The 18,274-nt window shown below is 36.6% G+C and overlaps 1 protein-coding gene across 20 annotated transcripts; it reads left to right on the forward strand.

The window, feature by feature from the left end:
- Nucleotides 1-1,476: 1,476 nt before the first annotated feature.
- RUS2 (root UVB sensitive protein (Protein of unknown function, DUF647)) lies at nt 1,477-17,378 on the forward strand. Of its 20 annotated transcripts, none has more exons than XM_088872100.1 (12): nt 1,477-1,512; nt 1,670-1,783; nt 5,571-5,659; nt 5,809-5,893; nt 6,523-6,582; nt 7,183-7,276; nt 7,437-7,534; nt 8,303-8,482; nt 16,075-16,197; nt 16,326-16,824; nt 16,998-17,060; nt 17,139-17,378. In XM_088872100.1, exons 1-10 carry the CDS (start codon nt 1,492-1,494, stop codon nt 16,776-16,778), a joined length of 1,317 nt encoding a protein of 438 aa, XP_088728226.1. In that variant the 5' UTR covers nt 1,477-1,491; the 3' UTR covers nt 16,779-16,824; nt 16,998-17,060; nt 17,139-17,378. The 20 variants fall into 20 exon arrangements, with proteins under 20 accessions (XP_088728226.1, XP_088728228.1, XP_088728225.1 ...); XM_088872102.1 differs by having other exon boundaries at nt 17,160-17,378; XM_088872099.1 differs by having other exon boundaries at nt 17,016-17,060.
- Nucleotides 17,379-18,274: the final 896 nt, after the last annotated feature.

Raw genomic sequence — 18,274 nt, forward strand, 5'->3', positions numbered from 1 at the left:
TACAGACACAAGCCAGTACATCATTTAAAGAAGGGTGAAGTGGGGCTCTATAGGACATTAAATTCTTTTATAATGACATTTCGATGAGAGTTTGGCAACAAGTGCTTAATTTTATAAAAAGAAAAAAATTATATTAGGCATCATTTTTATATATAAAAGTAACACGCATCTTAAAATCCCACCAGTTGTTATGACCAGTGTTATAAGGATGGGACTTGTTGCCGATGACCGGTCCAACCACAATGGATTTTAGAGAAATAAAAATAAAATTCGATATAGCAATTTAAAAATATAAAATATATTAAATTTTTTTGCCAAATTTCATTTAGCTGATCTAATCGGTAAAAACTGACTAGTCTGACTTGCTAAAACCTGTTAAACATTAGTTTAAATTTATTTTCAACCAAACCTTGTTTTTACATTAGATTAGTAAGGGTCTGACAAGTCAGAACACCAGTTGGTCCTTGAAAACTATAGTTTTGACCTTAAGAAACACTTCAATTTATCATCTAGATTATAAATATGAAAAATAGTGCATCTTGTAATATATTATCTAAGAAAAAGTTTATATAAAGTTGCAACATTCAAATGTAGAATTAAAGATGAACCTAAAAAATCCATTGAAAAAATTTATTTTAATAGAAAATCTTCTAATTGATAATCTCAACATCGAGGAGTATTAGTATGAACAAAAACAGATTTTGAGTTTCAGAAATAGTGCATCTTGCAACATATTATTTAGACCGTTAATTTTTTAGATTTTCATATGATTATAGATCTACTTGCTTTAAACTATGTTTGGAGTTTAAAATTTTATAATTAGATATGAAAGTAGATTTTTAGATAATCCTAAAAATACTTTATACTAAGATTATATGTTATGATAAAATTTGAAGGTGCACCTTAATTGGATTGTTTAAGGTTGCAACCTTATGCAAACCATACCCGGGTGTGGTTTGTATAAGGTTGCAGCCTTAAACAATCTATTTAAGGTGCACCTCTAAACTTTGTCATAAGATGTAATTTTGGTATCAAAAAAAATTTAGGATAGTGCGAAAATCTATTTTTATTTTTAATTATAAACTTTTAAACCTAAAAAATGATTCAAATAAATCAAATATATAAGTACATGAAAATAGACTATCCAGATAGTGTGATATAAGATGTACTATTTTTAAGACTCAAAATATCTTTTTTTTTTTCATATTCATGTATCTTAATATTGAGAAGATCAATTAGATTGCCGAAATGATCAATTAGATGTTTTTCTAACATCAAAACAACCTCCTTTAAAGGATTTAAAGGATTTTTGAGGTGCACTTTTATTCTACATTCTAAGGTGACAACCTCATATAAACATTTTCGACTAATTTATTAAATGAAGACCATGGGCATCCTAGAATTTATCAATATAACTTGGGTCTTCTATCAGCTTGGATAGACTATGTAGGCAGCTTTGAGCTCCTTATTTCAATTGAGAGGGCAACAGAGATGGTGGGGATTGGAATACTGGTAAGAAAAATATGAATTTTCTCTTTCTATTTCATCCATTAATTTATAAATATTATGATTCTTCTTTAATTTGAAATTGGGTTTTGATTTTTGGTTAGAATTTCGAGTTTTTGTGCTACTGTTTCTCTTATTTCTCGCCTTTTTGGTGCATTTCAAGGAAAAAATAAAGCCGCAGAAAAAGGAGGCGGAGAGGAAAAGAGATGATTTTTGGATTGAGACATGGGATTCCATTGCACAGCAGTATCGGTTTGATAGAGATGACCATCTCTCTGTAAGTCTTCTCAGTTTATGATTTAATAATGTTATACGAGAGAGAGAGCAAACTTTTGGTTGATTAGCCATGTAACTCTTCTTGGGGCACAATGCAAATTGTTTTACAGAGAGAAAGACCCAAAAATGGTTTTTTTTTTGTTGACGAAAACCCAAAAATATTCTTTTTGGCAATGTAAATTTGGACTGTACAAGTGGGAATTACTCTTCATTTATTCAGTTTTCTTATTTGAGCAAACTTGTTGGAAGCTTTTACCGAGAGAAAGATGAATCCATTGTTTGAGAGAAGGTCTAAATTGTGTAGCTTGAGATTAAATGTTTGGAATCAATATGCGTAAGTTCATTTTTTTAGTTTATGGGGAAGTTTTCTGGAGATATGATAGAGAGAGAATGACCTAATTGATTGTAGACATGCAACTCTTGACTCTCTATTTAAGACTTAAACTGCAGCATGTCCATTCATGTTATTAAAGTGAATGAAGCTTTTCTAGTGAGAGGGAGTTCTGCATTTTTGTTTTAGAATGAGAAATATGCAAGCATTTGGTCAGATGTAATTATAGAATCTAAATTTTGCATTAGACAAGAGTGTTGCCATTCATTAGCAACACTGTCTGCCAGTGCTGGAAAACAATAACTTAGGTCGGGACTTCTAGGGTCCTGTGCCCGAATCAGGTCTGAGAGACTCTACCAAGTCTGTCAGAGATCTACCAAGTCTGTCAGAGACATGGTCGAGTTCATAAAGAATAATATTCAAATAATCGGAACCGGCCAGATTTTGCACCTCGTTAAGTCTCTCACTGCAGGTTGTGGGTTTGAATTCCAATATACCAATTAGAAAAAGGTTGGTAATTCCACTTAGGCACCCTTTGCTTGTTAATGTAATGCAAACTGCAAAGCAGTAAAGAATCAGCAGTCTTCAAAGTCAATCATCAGATGAAGAGAAAACGAGAATTCATGTACCCATTCTTGTGTTTTCTAAAACATAACCAAATGGCAACTATCATGCATGTCATCCAAAAGTTCAATACAAGTCTGAGTCATATACTATCTTGGCATGTGAAGATGATTTTGGAATTAGAATAAGCTCTAGGAAAGGATTCCAATCGCATTCCTATTATCAGACGTTCATCTTGAGTCTCTAGATGCACTATGTAGACGTACATCTGGTCCAATACTTCTGCCTTCAATGAAAAGAACCCTATCATTTCCAAATCTCTTCATGAGCCTCAAATAACTTTATCTCCACCCTCTAGAGGCAATCCAACTCAGACCTATGTTCCTCATAGAACTTCTAGCCGCCACTTCCATCCATTCGGGCTTAAAATAATTGTCCCGATCAACATCAATGTGAAAGGTCAGATGGTTTGTGCATTCAATATATACAGGTTTAGTTCTTTCTTGATTGAACTAGACTGACAATTTTTCCCTTTTGAAGCCAAAAATTTTAACTTAAATGAGGAAAAAAAGGTAATTTCTGAATTATTATGTTATAGTTCATTCTCCTAAGTGTGACGGTAAAAGGCTCGGGTAGCTAGTGCAACAGCGCGGGTTCGAGTCTTGAGAGCGGCCACTTTGTGCATAAGCTAAAGGTTAGGACTGTTTCCATGTCCCCCCTCCCGGGACCCTGCTTAGGCGGGACCAGCACTGGGTTACGGCCCTTTTTAGTTCATTATCCAAAGTCCTAATTTGCATTCAACAAGAGTAATCTTTCGATGACGTAGAAATCTTGGGGTTTATAGTTTAGCTTTCGCAACATGGTTGGTGATAGGACCTTATAAAAGCATCTTTTGAATGAGACATATCTCACAATGGTCGAATAGGCAATGAGGAGAACTGAGTTGGTTTAAGGTTAAGCTTAATAGAACAAAGCATCTAGAGTTCCTGAAACAATGAACTATCCATGGTGAGATTTCTCTAAAATGAACCTTACATTTCTTCTTAAACAAATCGTCCAACCATGACATTCTGCAATGCTAAAATGCTTTCTACTCATTAACATTCCCCCCTAAAAAAAAACAAAAAAAGCCTCCTCATTTATTTGTTTATCAAGCAATTCCGGTGAATGCAACTGTTCAATTATCAATAGGGCAGTATTTGGAAAATCGTTGAGTCCAGCTCAGACTTGATTTAGTCACTTGGACTTGGCACCTTGCCGGGTCTAGATTCTCCCGACTGCCTATGAGGAAGGTTCTGGACCTGAGCCACCTGGGTTACTGCAAAGACCCAGGTGGTTCTATGTCAGATTTGCTTGAGTGGCAAGTTTCACATGAATTGCCAGAAACTTGGTGAATCCAACACTGTTTAAGTGACTATTTGTTTGGTGGAAAATGAAAATTAAGTTTCAATTTCTTTTGTGAATAAAAGAAAAGAAAAAAACAAAAAAGAGAGGATGTGGGAGATTTTGGATTTGGGATTTCACTTTGGTGTAAGACTTTGCAGACTTTGGATCAATTAGATCTGAAGTCCAACTGTAAAGATACATTGAAAGTTTCATTTTGTTTTGTTTGAGGATCTATTTGCAGCAGGTACTTGATTTGCAGTCTTTTTATTTCATTTTTTTTGAATTTTCTTTCCTCAAAAATGTTTGAACATGTAAAGATTTTTAAATTTTTAAGTAACAATTTCATCCTTTCTTTTTTTATTTTTCTGAATATTGCATAATTTACCCATTTCTCTCTCTCTCTCTCTCTCTCTCTCTAGACTCTGGTTGACTCGCAGGACCGACTCAGGGACTTGCCAAGCCTGCTTGGACTGTGCCCTGCATTGTCCTTATACCCAGTTGAGGGTTTTTAAACACTGCCCAGTGCAATGTAGCAAGAAAACTGATTTTCTGCTGACTCTCATTTCCTCAACAAGCATATTCTGTTGGGAATTGCTTTGCCATTCCCAATGGCATATACAGCTCTGTGGCTTGGATGTTTGCGTTTTTTGAATACTTGATTACTGCTTGTGGCTGATGAGTGACAGCATTTATATAGCTCATGTGTAGGGAAGTGATTGCACTGCCATCCCGTTCATATGGGAGAAAGTGTAAGCTTATTGGTTTTTTAACAGAAGGGATTCAAGTTAGATCTAGATATGGAAGAGGTTGACCATCACGGGCTTGGGTATTGGTTATTTGTCCAACACAAAGTAAAGTTGGACAAATACTTGCGAGTTTGGTTGGCAAGTGCATTATCTTGATGCAACCTAGTCTTCAAGGTCATTGCTTATCCTCAGTAAGCCAGAGTTGTTGTACATGCAGTAAACATGCATCAAAACAGTTGGATAATACACAGTGGATACTTATAGGGTCATAGACTTATTCTGCGGGTTGCATGTTTGTGGCCATGCTTTATTGCCATGAAAGAGTTATAGTTGCAAACCGCTACCTGTTTGAAGGGTGACATCTCATATCTTTCATGGTTTTCACTGTTCCTTGAAATCCTTTTCGTGGTTTCCTTGGACTAGAGAGAGGAAACATGAAATGTTCATATTCAGGTGGTTATGGAAATGTTATTCTTCACATTGATGATGATCACTAAAACAGTTAGCAATTTAGATGGGTGATGGAATTTTTCCCTGGAATATCTCATGGTTAGAGCCAGATATATAATATGCAAGAAGGGATAAAGACTACTGAAATTATACCTTTGGATTAATGAAATCATTCCCTGAGCTGTTTGTTTCCTTTTGTTATTTTTTATTGCCTTTTGGTTTTATTTCCATATTCTTGAATTTGAAACCTGGTATTTTCTATTGGTTGAATCATGCATGTCATTTTGAACTTTTGAAAAATTTGGCCACAGGTGAAGAAGGTCAATGATTCAAGGCCATTTGGGACCCATATATTGGAATCCTTCCTGAATAAATTTTTCCCTGCTGGATATCCCCATAGGTGATTTCCATTGTCTAACTTTGTTGGTCACTGTAAGCCTGAGCTAGGAGCTAAAAAGGTTTCATTATCCATTTTATGTTGTCATTATGGTGTGCATGAAGGACCTAAAGTAAATTCTTTTGGTTTCCTTTTCAATATTGGATCTGCAGTGTAAATGAAGGGTACCTGACATATACTAAATTTAGGGCTTTGCAACATGTTTCCAGTGCCGCACTCTCAGTGCTATCAACACAGGTTTGAATTAAGCATTTATTTTCTGTAATAATATATACTACCGCAAGCCCATAAGAAAATTAATCAAAGGAAAGTATACAAAGAGACCATTTACTTTTGGTACAAGGAGGTTACAATAACTATTGTGTGTCAAATTTCAAATCGGATGGTTGTAAGAGTGTCATTTATTAGACTCAAAAGTTAAATTTTTTTTTACTTGAACTTCTGACACACCCCAAGCCATCCAATTAACTGGATGTAATTGTGACCACCTTGTAACAAAGATAAATGTTCTCATAGTATGCAAGTCCGTAATCAAAACATCATGGACATTTTCCATTTGTTGTGTATAGTGTGTTGCTTCTGAGTTCTGGCCATGTTTAATTTATGCAATTTTCTTCCAATGAAAGAAATTCTTGATCAAAAAAGGGGAGGTATTCAAAAATTAGATTTTGAATCTTGCCCCTCTTTGGATCAATTCTATTCAATTTATAGAACTAATATCTTTTTTCTAAATTAATTTGCTTGGCTTTTCATTATAAATGCATCCTTAACAGATATTTGATCATCACTAAAAATGTGATAATTGAATGGATGTACATTCTTGTTGTTTGTATCTCAAGCTACTTAGCATTCTTACGGTTATGCAGTCATTGCTGTTTGCTGCAGGCCTGCGGCCTACCCCAGCACAGGCAACAGCTGTAAGCTGGGTAAGAGCAAATGTGATTCTCTGTTTTGATAGTTTTATAGGGTTTCCCTCTTTTGCAGCTCTTTTTTTTTTGTGTGTGGGGGGGGGGGGGGGGGGGGGTGGTGTGGGAATTTACCGGAAAAATTCCTGTTTTCTATTCGCTTTTGAAAGCATATAGTGTATTTTAATTATATCTTTTTTGTTATAAATCTGATTAAACTCAAATTTGGTATGTCTATACTCCTCACTATCACACACCTGTAAAAAATATTTAAAATACTTAAAAACACCAAAACACCCCCGACTACTATAGGGGTACTTTGGTCTTTTTTTATTTTTTATTTTTTCTTTTAAACTATTTTTTATGTGTATGAATGTGAAAAAAATGGACCTACCAAATTTCAGCTTATTCCAATGTATAGAAAAAAAGATCAATTAAAATACACTTTATGTGAGTGTAAAATGTGAAATATGTGGGACTATTTTTGAATTCCTAATATAAAAAAGAACTTTTCTGGAAATTTTCCTTTCCTTTTTGTCTTTTTAAATGATGGTGATTTATTTCTTGCGGCTTCTTCTTTTCTTCTGCATGATTGTTATTTCTTAACCAAAATGTTTGTAGGTCATCAAGGATGGAATGCAACATGTTGGGAAACTCATATGTAGCAATATGGGTGCAAGAATGGACTCGGAACCAAAGCTTTGGCGGATACTAGGTATGATTTAAGTCCAAATTGTTATTTTAAAAATTTCATGTGATTGAGATGAAATTTTCACTTTCTTTTTGTAGTTCCCTGTTTTATGTTTTGGTTGTGTCAGCAAAATGGTCCACCTGATGGAGATGGTGTTCTAGTAAATATTGTTGTGGCATTGCAGCTGATGTGCTCTATGATTTGGGTACTGGCTTGGAAGTTCTTTCTCCATTATGCCCTCAACTTTTTCTCGAAATGGCCGGCCTGGGCAACTTTGCAAAGGTACCTAATTCCACGTGGTTTATTATTCAGGGAAGTATTCAATAGTCTATTGGACACTGTCATGCTCATAGTTCATGGCTTTGTCATTGTCAGGGGTGGCAGTGGTCCCGGCCCGACCTAGGACCCGATAGGTAGACCCGACATGGATCTGGGTATGGGTTCAAAAAATGGGCCCGGCGGGTTGGGTCCGGGTCCAAATCTTGGACCCGAACACTATTCAGGTCTGTGTCCTTGTCCGATCAGTCTGGTCTGGTCCGGGTCCCACATAATATTTTTGGGTCCCAATTTGAAAAATATATTTAAAGATATGGATATTTTGATTTTTGGGTTGGTTCCTATCCGGTCCTTTCCCGGTCCGGGTTTCACATTATATTTTTGGGTTCGGGTCAGGGTCCGGTGATGTGGGGTTTGGGTCCCATAATATTTTTCTGGTCCAGGTCTAGGTCTGGCCTGACCAAGACCTGACCTGACCCTTGCCACCCATAGTGATTGTCTAATCAAATTAGGGATGGCCATTATTTCGTTGGAAGATGATGGCGCAATATTTTCTGCTGTCCAGGGACTACTTTATATTGTTGATTAACATTTTTCTTGTTATCTATTGAGCTTTGCAACTTCAACGTTGATTGCCTAAGGTCTCTAGTGAGGAACTGCACCAGCTTGCTTTTTCGTTTTTCCAGTTGGTCTTTAACTTGGAAGTCCTTTGTAGAATTTTTGGTCCATTCTCATACTTGTTGTTACACCTTCCTGATATCTTCCAGCCTACAGGGAATGGCGGTTGTTGCAGCAAGAGCTACAAGGTTGCCAATATATTCTTCATTTGCTAAAGAGGGCAATCTTAGTGACCTGTTTGCCAAAGGAGAGGCCATCTCCACTCTCTTCAATGTTGTGGGATTAGGAGCAGGCATTCAGTTGGCATCAACTGTTTGTTCATCAATGCAAGGAAAGGTATGTTCTTAGACAATGTATAGGTAAGTTATATTTTGTGTAGCTTCTACTTTAGTTTATTTAAGTTTGAAGTCAAATGCTGAGAGCTTCCATAGATTCTACTTTGCTTTCTACACTGAAGCTGCTGCTATTGATGGTTAAAATGTTGGTTAGTAACCTATTCAGTTCAGATTTTGAGAATTTCATATGAAAAAAATGAAGATATTAAAAAGGGACAAATTGAGAAAAATGTTAAAAAGAAAAAATGGGGCACGATCGAAGAAACTCGTCATAAATTTTAGAAAAATTTGAGCCTCCAAGGAAATAAATAACTAAGAAGATCTGTAAATTTATGATTTCATTACATCAAAACATAACTATGGCAGATTAGTTTATAAAAGTTAGTAAATGGACTTGATAAGAGTTCCATTTTTCATGTATCGCAAACTTAATTTAAGATCCTTTTCTCTGGTTAAAAGCAAAGCTGAATATAAGGTAATTATGCTTTTGAATAGGTTTTTGATCTTTAAGAGCCCCATGCCATCATTGTGTAACTTACAATGGCCAAACATATAACAATACGGCACAGATACATAAACCCTTAGAATTATGCCCAAGTCATATAGAAAATTATGCCCAGGTCATATAGAACAATTAGCAACTTCTTTTGATAGCCATGTGGGTTTTGATACTTTTTGTTATGGAAATGGGCATTACAGCTAATAAAGCCCATAATTACTGACTATATGTGCATAATTTCCAATAGACACAGTTAGTTTGGGAGCAATTGCAAGAACTTTGGTAAAAAAAGTTTAACCATGAAGAAATCTATTAACTGTGTATGAAAAGTACTCTTTCTCTTTATGTCATTGCATAACAAGAATAGTAGATTTTTAGATTTACAAGGCCGTGTACAGCTGTAAGACCATGACAAGAATCATGAGAATAATCTACTTTCCTAATATGTACAAGCATGAATAGAAAGTAAATATACATTCACGCTCCCCCTCAAACTTGAGATGGTTTAAGAGTATTATGGAGAGTTTGGACATAAACTGGGAAGAATTGAGGTGCAGAATGAGTTTTGGTGAAGAAATCGGTGAGTTGTGCAAAGGAGGATACAGAGGGAAAGAAGAAAAATTGTGCCTGCCAGGTATTATTGGTGTACAAAGTGACAATCTGGATATGTTTTATGCAATTATAGAAATCTGGATTCTTTTAAATATAGATGGTGCTCTTGTTATTATAATATAGAAGTGTGGGAATAGCAATAGTAACAACCATGTTCGTGAGCAACCAATGAAGCCGGATAACTATATTGGTGGTTTGTGACATGGCTCTTTATTAAGCTTTAGTTGTAGGTTGGGCAATACGTTTTTGTTTCTTGCTTTTCCAGGATAGAGAGAATCACCCATAAAAATGCAGAATCCTATTGTATATTCACGATCACTGGGATCCCTGCAAAATATGAGTCATGAGGAAGAAGAGAAAAATAAAGTCTGCTTAAGAGTATCCTTGACATAATGGATGATGCATAAGACAACATTGAGGTGAACATACGAGGAGCACTTAGAAATTGGCTAACCAGATGCGCTGCATGAGCAATATCTAAGCGTGAAATTGTGATATATTAGTTTCCCAACTAGTTGCCTATAAAATATTAGAGGAGGGAGATGTTCACCATCTCTAGCCCGAAGTTTAGCATTAAATTCATTGGGGGTATTAACTCTCTTAGTATCATCTGTTTGTTGAGCTTGTGAAACAAGTTCAAAGGCATACTAAGCTGAGATGGCAGATAGCCACGCGAGGAATAAGCAATTTCAAATCCTGGAAATAGTGTAAGCACCCCAAGTCTTTCATTTCAAATATTTGATTGAGTTTTTGTTTAATCTTATGAATAATGTGCATATCATCACAAAGATATGCACATGGAGTAACAGAAGAGCTCACACGTTAGGAGTTTCAAACCCAAACGTTGCTAGATCGTGATTACTTTGTTGAAGTCCTGCAGATACAAACTGCATTGTAAAATTTCTCAAACCAATGGTGCTTGTTAGAGTCCATATAAGGCTCATCGAAGTCTAAACACCTCAACTCTAGGAGGTAACTTCCTATACACTTCTTCATCAGAGTCACCATTCAGAGATGCATTTTTAACATCTAGCTGATAGAGAGGCCGTCGTCAGATAAATGCTACAGAAATAAGTGTTGGAATAGTAGTCATATGGGCTATTGGGGCAAAGGTTTCAGCAAACTTGGTACCACAATTTTACTTGTGTTCGTTTGCCACAAGGCGACCTTTATATCATTTCACACTACATTGTGCTTTTGTTTTGAATTTTTATACCCACCGACATCCAACTATCGTGTTTCCTTTTGGAAGAGGAATAAGATCTCAAGCATGCATTCAATTTAAAGCATTTAATTCTTCTAACATTGACTGAGTTGCTGCTTCTTCTTCATAATTTAAAATAACAATGGAGAAAAGCAAGAAAGGTCTGGTGTTAAGTAAGAAAGTTTCATTATCAGCAAATCGCACAAGTGGTACAAAGACTCGATGGTGGCTCAGTTCTTATGAGGAATGATGCGGCTTGTAAGACTGTTGGTGTTGGGAAATTAAGAGCAATATGTATTATGGAGTTGTGAGAACCTTGACTGATGTGAGACATGTTTTAGAACTGAAAAAGAATTTTCTCTTTAGGTGCATTAGACTCTAACGGGTTTAAATTTGTTGGAGAAGGTGCAATCATGAAAGTTCTAAAGGGTGCCAGGTTATGATGGAAGGTAGAAAGATTGTTATTATGGAAGGTAGAAAGATTGGACCAAATTTATATGCACTTGTTGGGAATATTGTCAGAGCAGCAGTTTCTATATCTAATATTGGTGATTCCAACTTGACTGAGTTGTGGTATGTGCAGTTGGGCTGCATGAATGAGAGCTTTTTCGAACTTAGCAAATGTCAATCGATCAATGGTGTGAAAAAAGTGCATGGTGGACTTCTGTGAGCACCATGTTTATGGAAAGTAGTGGCGTGCAGTTTCGCACATCGGAGTATAATACTAAAGGTATTCTTGAGTATGTTCATTCAGATGTATGGTCCCCTACGTCGGTTGCCTCAAAGGTGGAACTCTATACTTTGTTTCCTTCACAAATGATTTCTCAAAGGTGTGGAGTTACAAATTAAAGAAGAAGGCAGGCGTATTTAACGCATTCAAATATTAGAATACTAAGGGTGAAAGACAAACTAGGAATAAGGTCAAATGCTTGAAGACTGATAATGGTGGAGATAACTCTTAACCAGAGTTTTTGAGTTTTTGCAGGAATAAAAGAATTGTTCGTCACTATAGCACTTCGAAGATGCCGCAATAGAATGGAGTTGCTGAGTGCATGAACATGACACTTTTAGAAAAGACCCACAACATGCTGAGTAATGCTAGTTTGATAAAGGACTTTTAGGCAGAGGCAGTCCATACGGCATGTTAACTTATCAACCAATCACCATCTATGACTATAGAGTACAAAACACCACAAGAGGTGTGGTCCAATAACTGATTATTCTCATTTAAAAATTTTAGTTGCCTTGCTTATGTTCATGTGAAGATAATAAGTTGAGTCCGAGATCAAAGAAGTGTGTTTTCATTGGTTATGCGGAGGAGTTAAGGGTTATAGATTACGATTCCAAATCCTAGTTCGTGTAAGTTTATTATCAGTTGTGATGTTAAGTTTGATGTGTCTATCATGTTGAAGCACATTCAGAACGGTGTGGAAAAGGAAAATAGCAGCAGTGGTGATACAATTGAGGTGGAGTTGACAACCCCAAAAAATAATCCATAACATGTGCTAGAAAATCCCTGTAAAGAGACTGGAGGAGAATGTTGACCGTGAGGAACTCGTTGAGCCTGCTTCATATGAGTAAGAGCCTTAGCTTGGAAGGGAAAAGATAACTAAGAAGCCAAAAGTGTGGTACTGTTTTGAGGACATGGTGGCTTATGCATTGGTTGCCACAAGTCAAAGAGCTATCGAGGAAACTAAATAAGATATTGATAGTAGCAGGTAGAGTAATACTATGAATGAAGAAATAGTCTCTATAAAAGAATCAAACCTGGGATATCGTGAAGATTGATACCAAAAAGAATGTCACACATATGTTGTCAAAGTTGGTTTCCTTAGAGATTAATGTCTTGTGAAGGAGAGAGCCTATGGGGGCATGTATTTCTTTTTAAATTCAAGGCAACGTGGAGATTTCTTAGGATGTCTTGAATCCCAAGGGACATGGAATTCTGTTATTTTTTTTTGGGGATTGGTTTTAGGTTTCCTAGTATTAAGGGATATTTGTTGGTTTTCTAATCTTGTGGCATATTCTTTCCGATTTTGGAGGGAGACAATTCTTAGTTTTTAGTAGTTAGATATTTCCCATATGAGAAACTCATTAAAAGATGGGAGTTCATGGGATTAGCTTTATCAGTTTAAAATTTTAAACAGGAAGATAAGTGTTAGGAATTCCACATCGAGTGTCATTTGGATTTCCTTCTTTTCTCTATAAATAGTCATTATAGAGAGAGAATGGGTTAAGGGGTTGTGTAAAGAATCCTTAGTTGTGTAGAGAGAGAAAATTGTAGAGAGAGGCTTTGTTAAACATTGAGTATGTTTATGGTTCTCGCATGTAAGAGCCATATTGTAATTTTCTTTCCAATAATAAATGAAAAATTGTCGATCATCTTCACCTGTGGATGTAGTTATGTCTATGATGAACCATGTAAAACGCAATGTTCTTTATACAATATTTGTTTCTTGCTTTATTTTTCTTGCTTGTTGTTGGTTGTATTTTTCTCACTCTTTGTTGGCCAAAAAATCAACCCCTGGGGTTTTAAAGTTTCCGCGCACAACAAGTGAATGGGATCTCTCAACATGGGTAGCCATCCTGATCTAGAATCTCATTCCGGTGCTCTGGGAAAGGGATCTTCAAGGGATCCTGATTTTTAAATTTTTCCTCGATCCCCATTGTTAGGGATCCCGATTCCTATTGTTAGGGATCTCGATCTCAACCTTAAAGATCAAGACAATAACCAATGTGATGATTTTCTATTTTGATAGCTAGTAAGACAACTATACTTTTAGTATAGTTATATTGCTTGTTTTGTATAAAATAAAGAAATCCCTACTCTAAAGAGTATATAGTCCTAGACTATGCATACTCTTTAAGGTTGGAAGCAAGATCCCTAAAAAGATAGGATCGAGATCCCAACGGTCTGGATCAAAATCCCCAAAAGGTTGGGATCATTTTCTTGACATTTGGGGATCTAGATCCCTAACATATGCGTTGTACAGACAATTCTTCCAGCCATAGGCATCTTCTAACATTTCGGGATCTCCAAATCTTGATCCCGGTCCTGCTTCCGATCCCGATCCCAACAACTATGATATGTACACGTATAAATAGAAAATAAATATACATTCATATTAACAAATAATAAAGAGTTGGTAGAAAAGATTTTGTGTCATACGGATAATCTCAACTATAAGTATTTAAATTTTTTATTATGGGAAATTATTTTAACCTCCTCCCCCCCCCAAAAAAAAAACAAAACAAAAAAAGAAAAGAAAAGAACAACATTTTAGCACTTCAAAAACAGCCTTCTTTATTTTATTTTTTGCTTCAGGTGGCATTGCGATTTTCATTATGATTACATCGACGCTCTTCCATATAACCCCATGTATTTACTCTTTTTCCCCCCAAACTATACCCCTGTGAATATGCTAATTCCATGCAAGTCCTTGCCCTAAACCTTGGATCCCTCTCTCTCATCCTCTCACGTGCTCTCTCTAAAATCCTCCTCTCTCTCTCTCTCTCTCTAGAATTTCTGGAATTTCAAGGAAACGATGGGCCTCCATTATTACATCCCTATTTCATGCTATTCTCTGAAATAGAAGAGTGTACCCCTTTAAGTCTAATTGGAATTGCATCAGAACCCATCTTGGAATGTTGTGGCAATTTCTATTAGATCCCATCTTGGAATGTTTGAAGTTATGTACTCAGAATTTTTAGTAGTTTTGTTGCTATACTTTTATCTTTATGTTTCTATATTTGATGAAATCTAGTCTGAAAAAATGAGTATTTTCTATGAACTTTTTTTTTCCTAAGAGATGATTTTTCTTATAGAAAGAATGCTACTTCCTGTTTTGGTTAAGTGACTTATTACATTTCAATTTCATGTGCTCAGAATTTTTTGTACTCACAAATTTGAACCTTTTTCGGTCACTATTTTCTATCTTTTTGTTTAGGGAAATTTTGAGAAAAATCTCATTTTATTATCAGAATTTAAAACAGTCCCTTATATTTTATTCAAGTCCCACTTCTCTAGAGTGTGTGCTGTATTTTAGTAGTTTATTTTTCCTATACATTGGATTAAACACACAAGTTGAGCATCCATACTTCTCACCATCATGCACTTGTAAACAATATAGAAGAAATAATTCAATAAAAAGAAAATGACCAAAATATGCCTAACAAGTTTCAGTGGTATTTTGGTCATTGTTGTTATTTTATTTTTTGGATCTACTTGTTGTATTTGTTGCGTGTGAGTGATGGTGAGAAGTATGGTTGCCCAAAATTTGAGCTTAATTTTGCTTTTCTTTATATACTTGAGAAAAATTCGACTGAGAAAAAGAGTATTTCTCATGAACCTCTTTTTTCCTAAAATTGATGATTTTCCTCTTATTCAAGTGACTGAAATCTAATTCCTGTTGGGTACTTTTTAGGAGTTTATTGCTTTTTCTATGGACAATTTAGAGGGTTAGAATGTCTACAATGGCTACCTTTGTTGTTTTAATGAGCTTGCCCTTTTTTATTTTGCATTTTGAAAATGATGGGGATTTTGTCCACTCAATGCGAGAAGCTCTCTCTCTCTTTCTCTCATGGATAGAAAATCGTGGAGCTTTTTGCCCATTTTAATACGGGTTTGAGCATTGTACTCATAATAATGTCTTCTCAAGAATAGACCTGGTGTCGCTCTTATCATGTTAAATCATTATGAAGTTCCTGGCTATTATTTACTGAACTCAACATGGGTGGTCCAACAACAAGTTGCTCTCTCTCTCTCTCTCTCTCACACACACACACACATGGATAGAAAATCATGGAGCTTTTATCCATTTTCATATGCACATCAGTGTATGATCTCTTCGACATATTTCATAGACTGAATGCTTGGCCACAACACACATATTTCATATACTGAATGCTTGGCCATGACACACACACACACACAGTTTATGCTTTCAAAGATAGAGAGAAGTGCAGGGTTTTGGAAAGAGAGCGTGAGAGAATGAGGGAAGTGAAGGGGGAAGGGGAGGCTTTTTGGAGATAGAGAACATGCTAGAGGTTTAGAGAGGGGTTTTCAGTTCGAGCTTAGGACATGCATGGATTTAGCATATTTGCAGGTATATGGTTTGGGAGAAGAAAATGAGGAAAGGCATATTATATGGGAGAGGGCTGATGAAATCTTAATGTAGAAAAGAAAAAGAAAAAGAAAAACCGGAGTTTTTTCTTGAAATGTTGAAATGAGCCATATTACTGTGGTAATGGTACTTAGTATTCTCCTTGTAACCTGCAGATGATAGTGGCTCCCTTGCTTGCTGTTCTACACGTTTACAGTGTGACTGAAGAGATGCGAGCAGCTCCTGTTAACACGTTGAATCCACAACGAACTGCTATGATTGTAGCCGACTTCCTCGAGGTAAAAAGGCTATACATTTTCTGACTGGCCCTGCTAGTCCTTTCCAAGAAAAAAAGATACAAATTCTGTGTATCAAAATTTGAAAAAGAAAATCTAATCCCTTTTTCTTTTTATTTATTAAAATGAAGAATGGAAACATAGCAAGCCCGGTTGACTTGAGGTACAAAGAGAACCTCTTCTTCCCCGATCGGATAGTCAAAGAAGCGGGAAGTGTTAAGGTGGGTGCCCCACTTCATAAGGTTGTGAAGAGGCCTTCCCAGCTTAGAGAGTTGAGAATGGTTTTTCCAGAGGAGAAATTCTTGATCTCTAGTGAGAATGGTGGGTGGACTGATATGGTCTTGCAGCATAGTGCAACAGGTGAAGATGCATTAAAGGGGTGGCTTGTGGCTGCTTATGCTTCGAACATGAATGAATCCAGATGCGGGCTTACCAATGATGTGTTGGTTGATGCTTATGAGAAAATGGGTGATGTGTTTCCTTCTTTTGTGTCGGGATTGCGCAAGAAAGGATGGCATACTGATCAGTTTTTGGATGGGACGGGGACCCGGTTCTCCTGGTATTATGATGCAAAGTTTTCATAGAAGAGGTCCTTTCCTTTTTAATGACTTGGCGGTTCTTGGGTTAAAGGTCTTGTTGCTACCATCTCTCTCTCTCTCTCATTGTGTGTTGCTTTCACCTTGATCTTGAATCATGTTTTTGGTTAGAAAGTGTAAATTTTTTGGTTTAGATTATAGCTTGGGGCAACCAACCTCAATTAGTTGGAAAAAAGCTTTGACGATGATGATTATAACTTGGGGCAGAAATGTCGACTTTGACAGTTCATCTCACGTCTTGTAGAATGAGGAGAATTTGCAATGCTGCAGGTACTTTTTCTCTCTCTCTCTTGTCCCCGGCCCCAACCCCAAAGATTGTCGGCTGCAATGTTGTATTGTCTGATATAGGTCTCTCTCTCGCATATGCAGGAAAGATCAAATGCACGCACCCATGGATAGAGGAAAAATGACGTTAAAGAATAGAAACTAACGAGTGGCAAAGAGACAATTGCATTTTCTTAGTGTGCACGTGTGCAGTACACTCCGTTTGGATGCTCTTTTGTCCCTATTAAACAATGGAACTAAGATGTGGTTGAAGAGTGCTTTGCAGGTTATTAGTGATAAGCGTATTTGAGTTCATCTTTCAAATGGGGTGGGAAGCATTTCACGGCTATTCTCAACTGAGCATTTCGAAAAGCCGTTACTCATGAATAGTGGGAGAAGATGAAACCATTTTCTTTTTTAAACACATGGCCAAAAAACCAGGATTGTTCATTAGGAAATGTCTTCTTCCCTCCCCCCCCACCCCCCACTCCCGTGCAGGGGGTGGCAATGGACCTGGGACCCGGGGAGCAGTGGGTCTAATTTCAGTGTGTCCAAAAATTAGACTCGTTAGGTTCTGGTTCAAGTCCAAATCTTGGACTTGAACACTATTTGGGTTTGGGTTCTGATCACTGAAATAAGACCCATTAGGTTTTGGTCCAGGTCCAAATCTTGGACCTGAACACTATTTGGGTTTGGGTTCCGGTCTGGTAATATCCTTTGGGGTAGTCAATTCGACTTAATCCCTATTTCAAGGTTCCTAATATGTGAAATATAGTTAAATATATAGATATTTTAATTTTTAAGTCGGGTCCGAGTCTGAGTCCCATATCATTTTTTCAGGTCCGGCCACCCCAATCTAACCTCATCCGTTGCCACCCCTACCCCCGTGCTAGGCATTGGACTTAAAGAAACTGGTTATCCAGGAGTAAGCGCAAGTCCTTTTGTTTTCTTTTCGTTTTTAATACATGTTCACGTTGTGATTTGTGTTTTCCAAGTAAGCAGGGACTAGAAAGGCGCTTGTTCTTGATTAGCTGGGAATGGACCAAACAATGGCATATTTCTATTCAGCAATGAATGGGGCGAGAAACAACTTATTTAGGAATTAGTGGCCTCCAAACTGGGCCCAAGTAATTGCCATTTTGCCATTCAACAGTTGTGGTTTTGTAAGCCCATTTTCCATTCATTCCATACAGGATGGAAAAATGGCTATCTGAGAGAGA

The sequence above is a fragment of the Amborella trichopoda genome, chromosome 7, assembly GCF_054954075.1.
Source record: "Amborella trichopoda isolate Santa Cruz 75 chromosome 7, AtrichopodaSantaCruz75HAP2 v2.0, whole genome shotgun sequence".
In the NCBI taxonomy this organism is placed as follows: domain Eukaryota; kingdom Viridiplantae; phylum Streptophyta; class Magnoliopsida; order Amborellales; family Amborellaceae; genus Amborella; species Amborella trichopoda.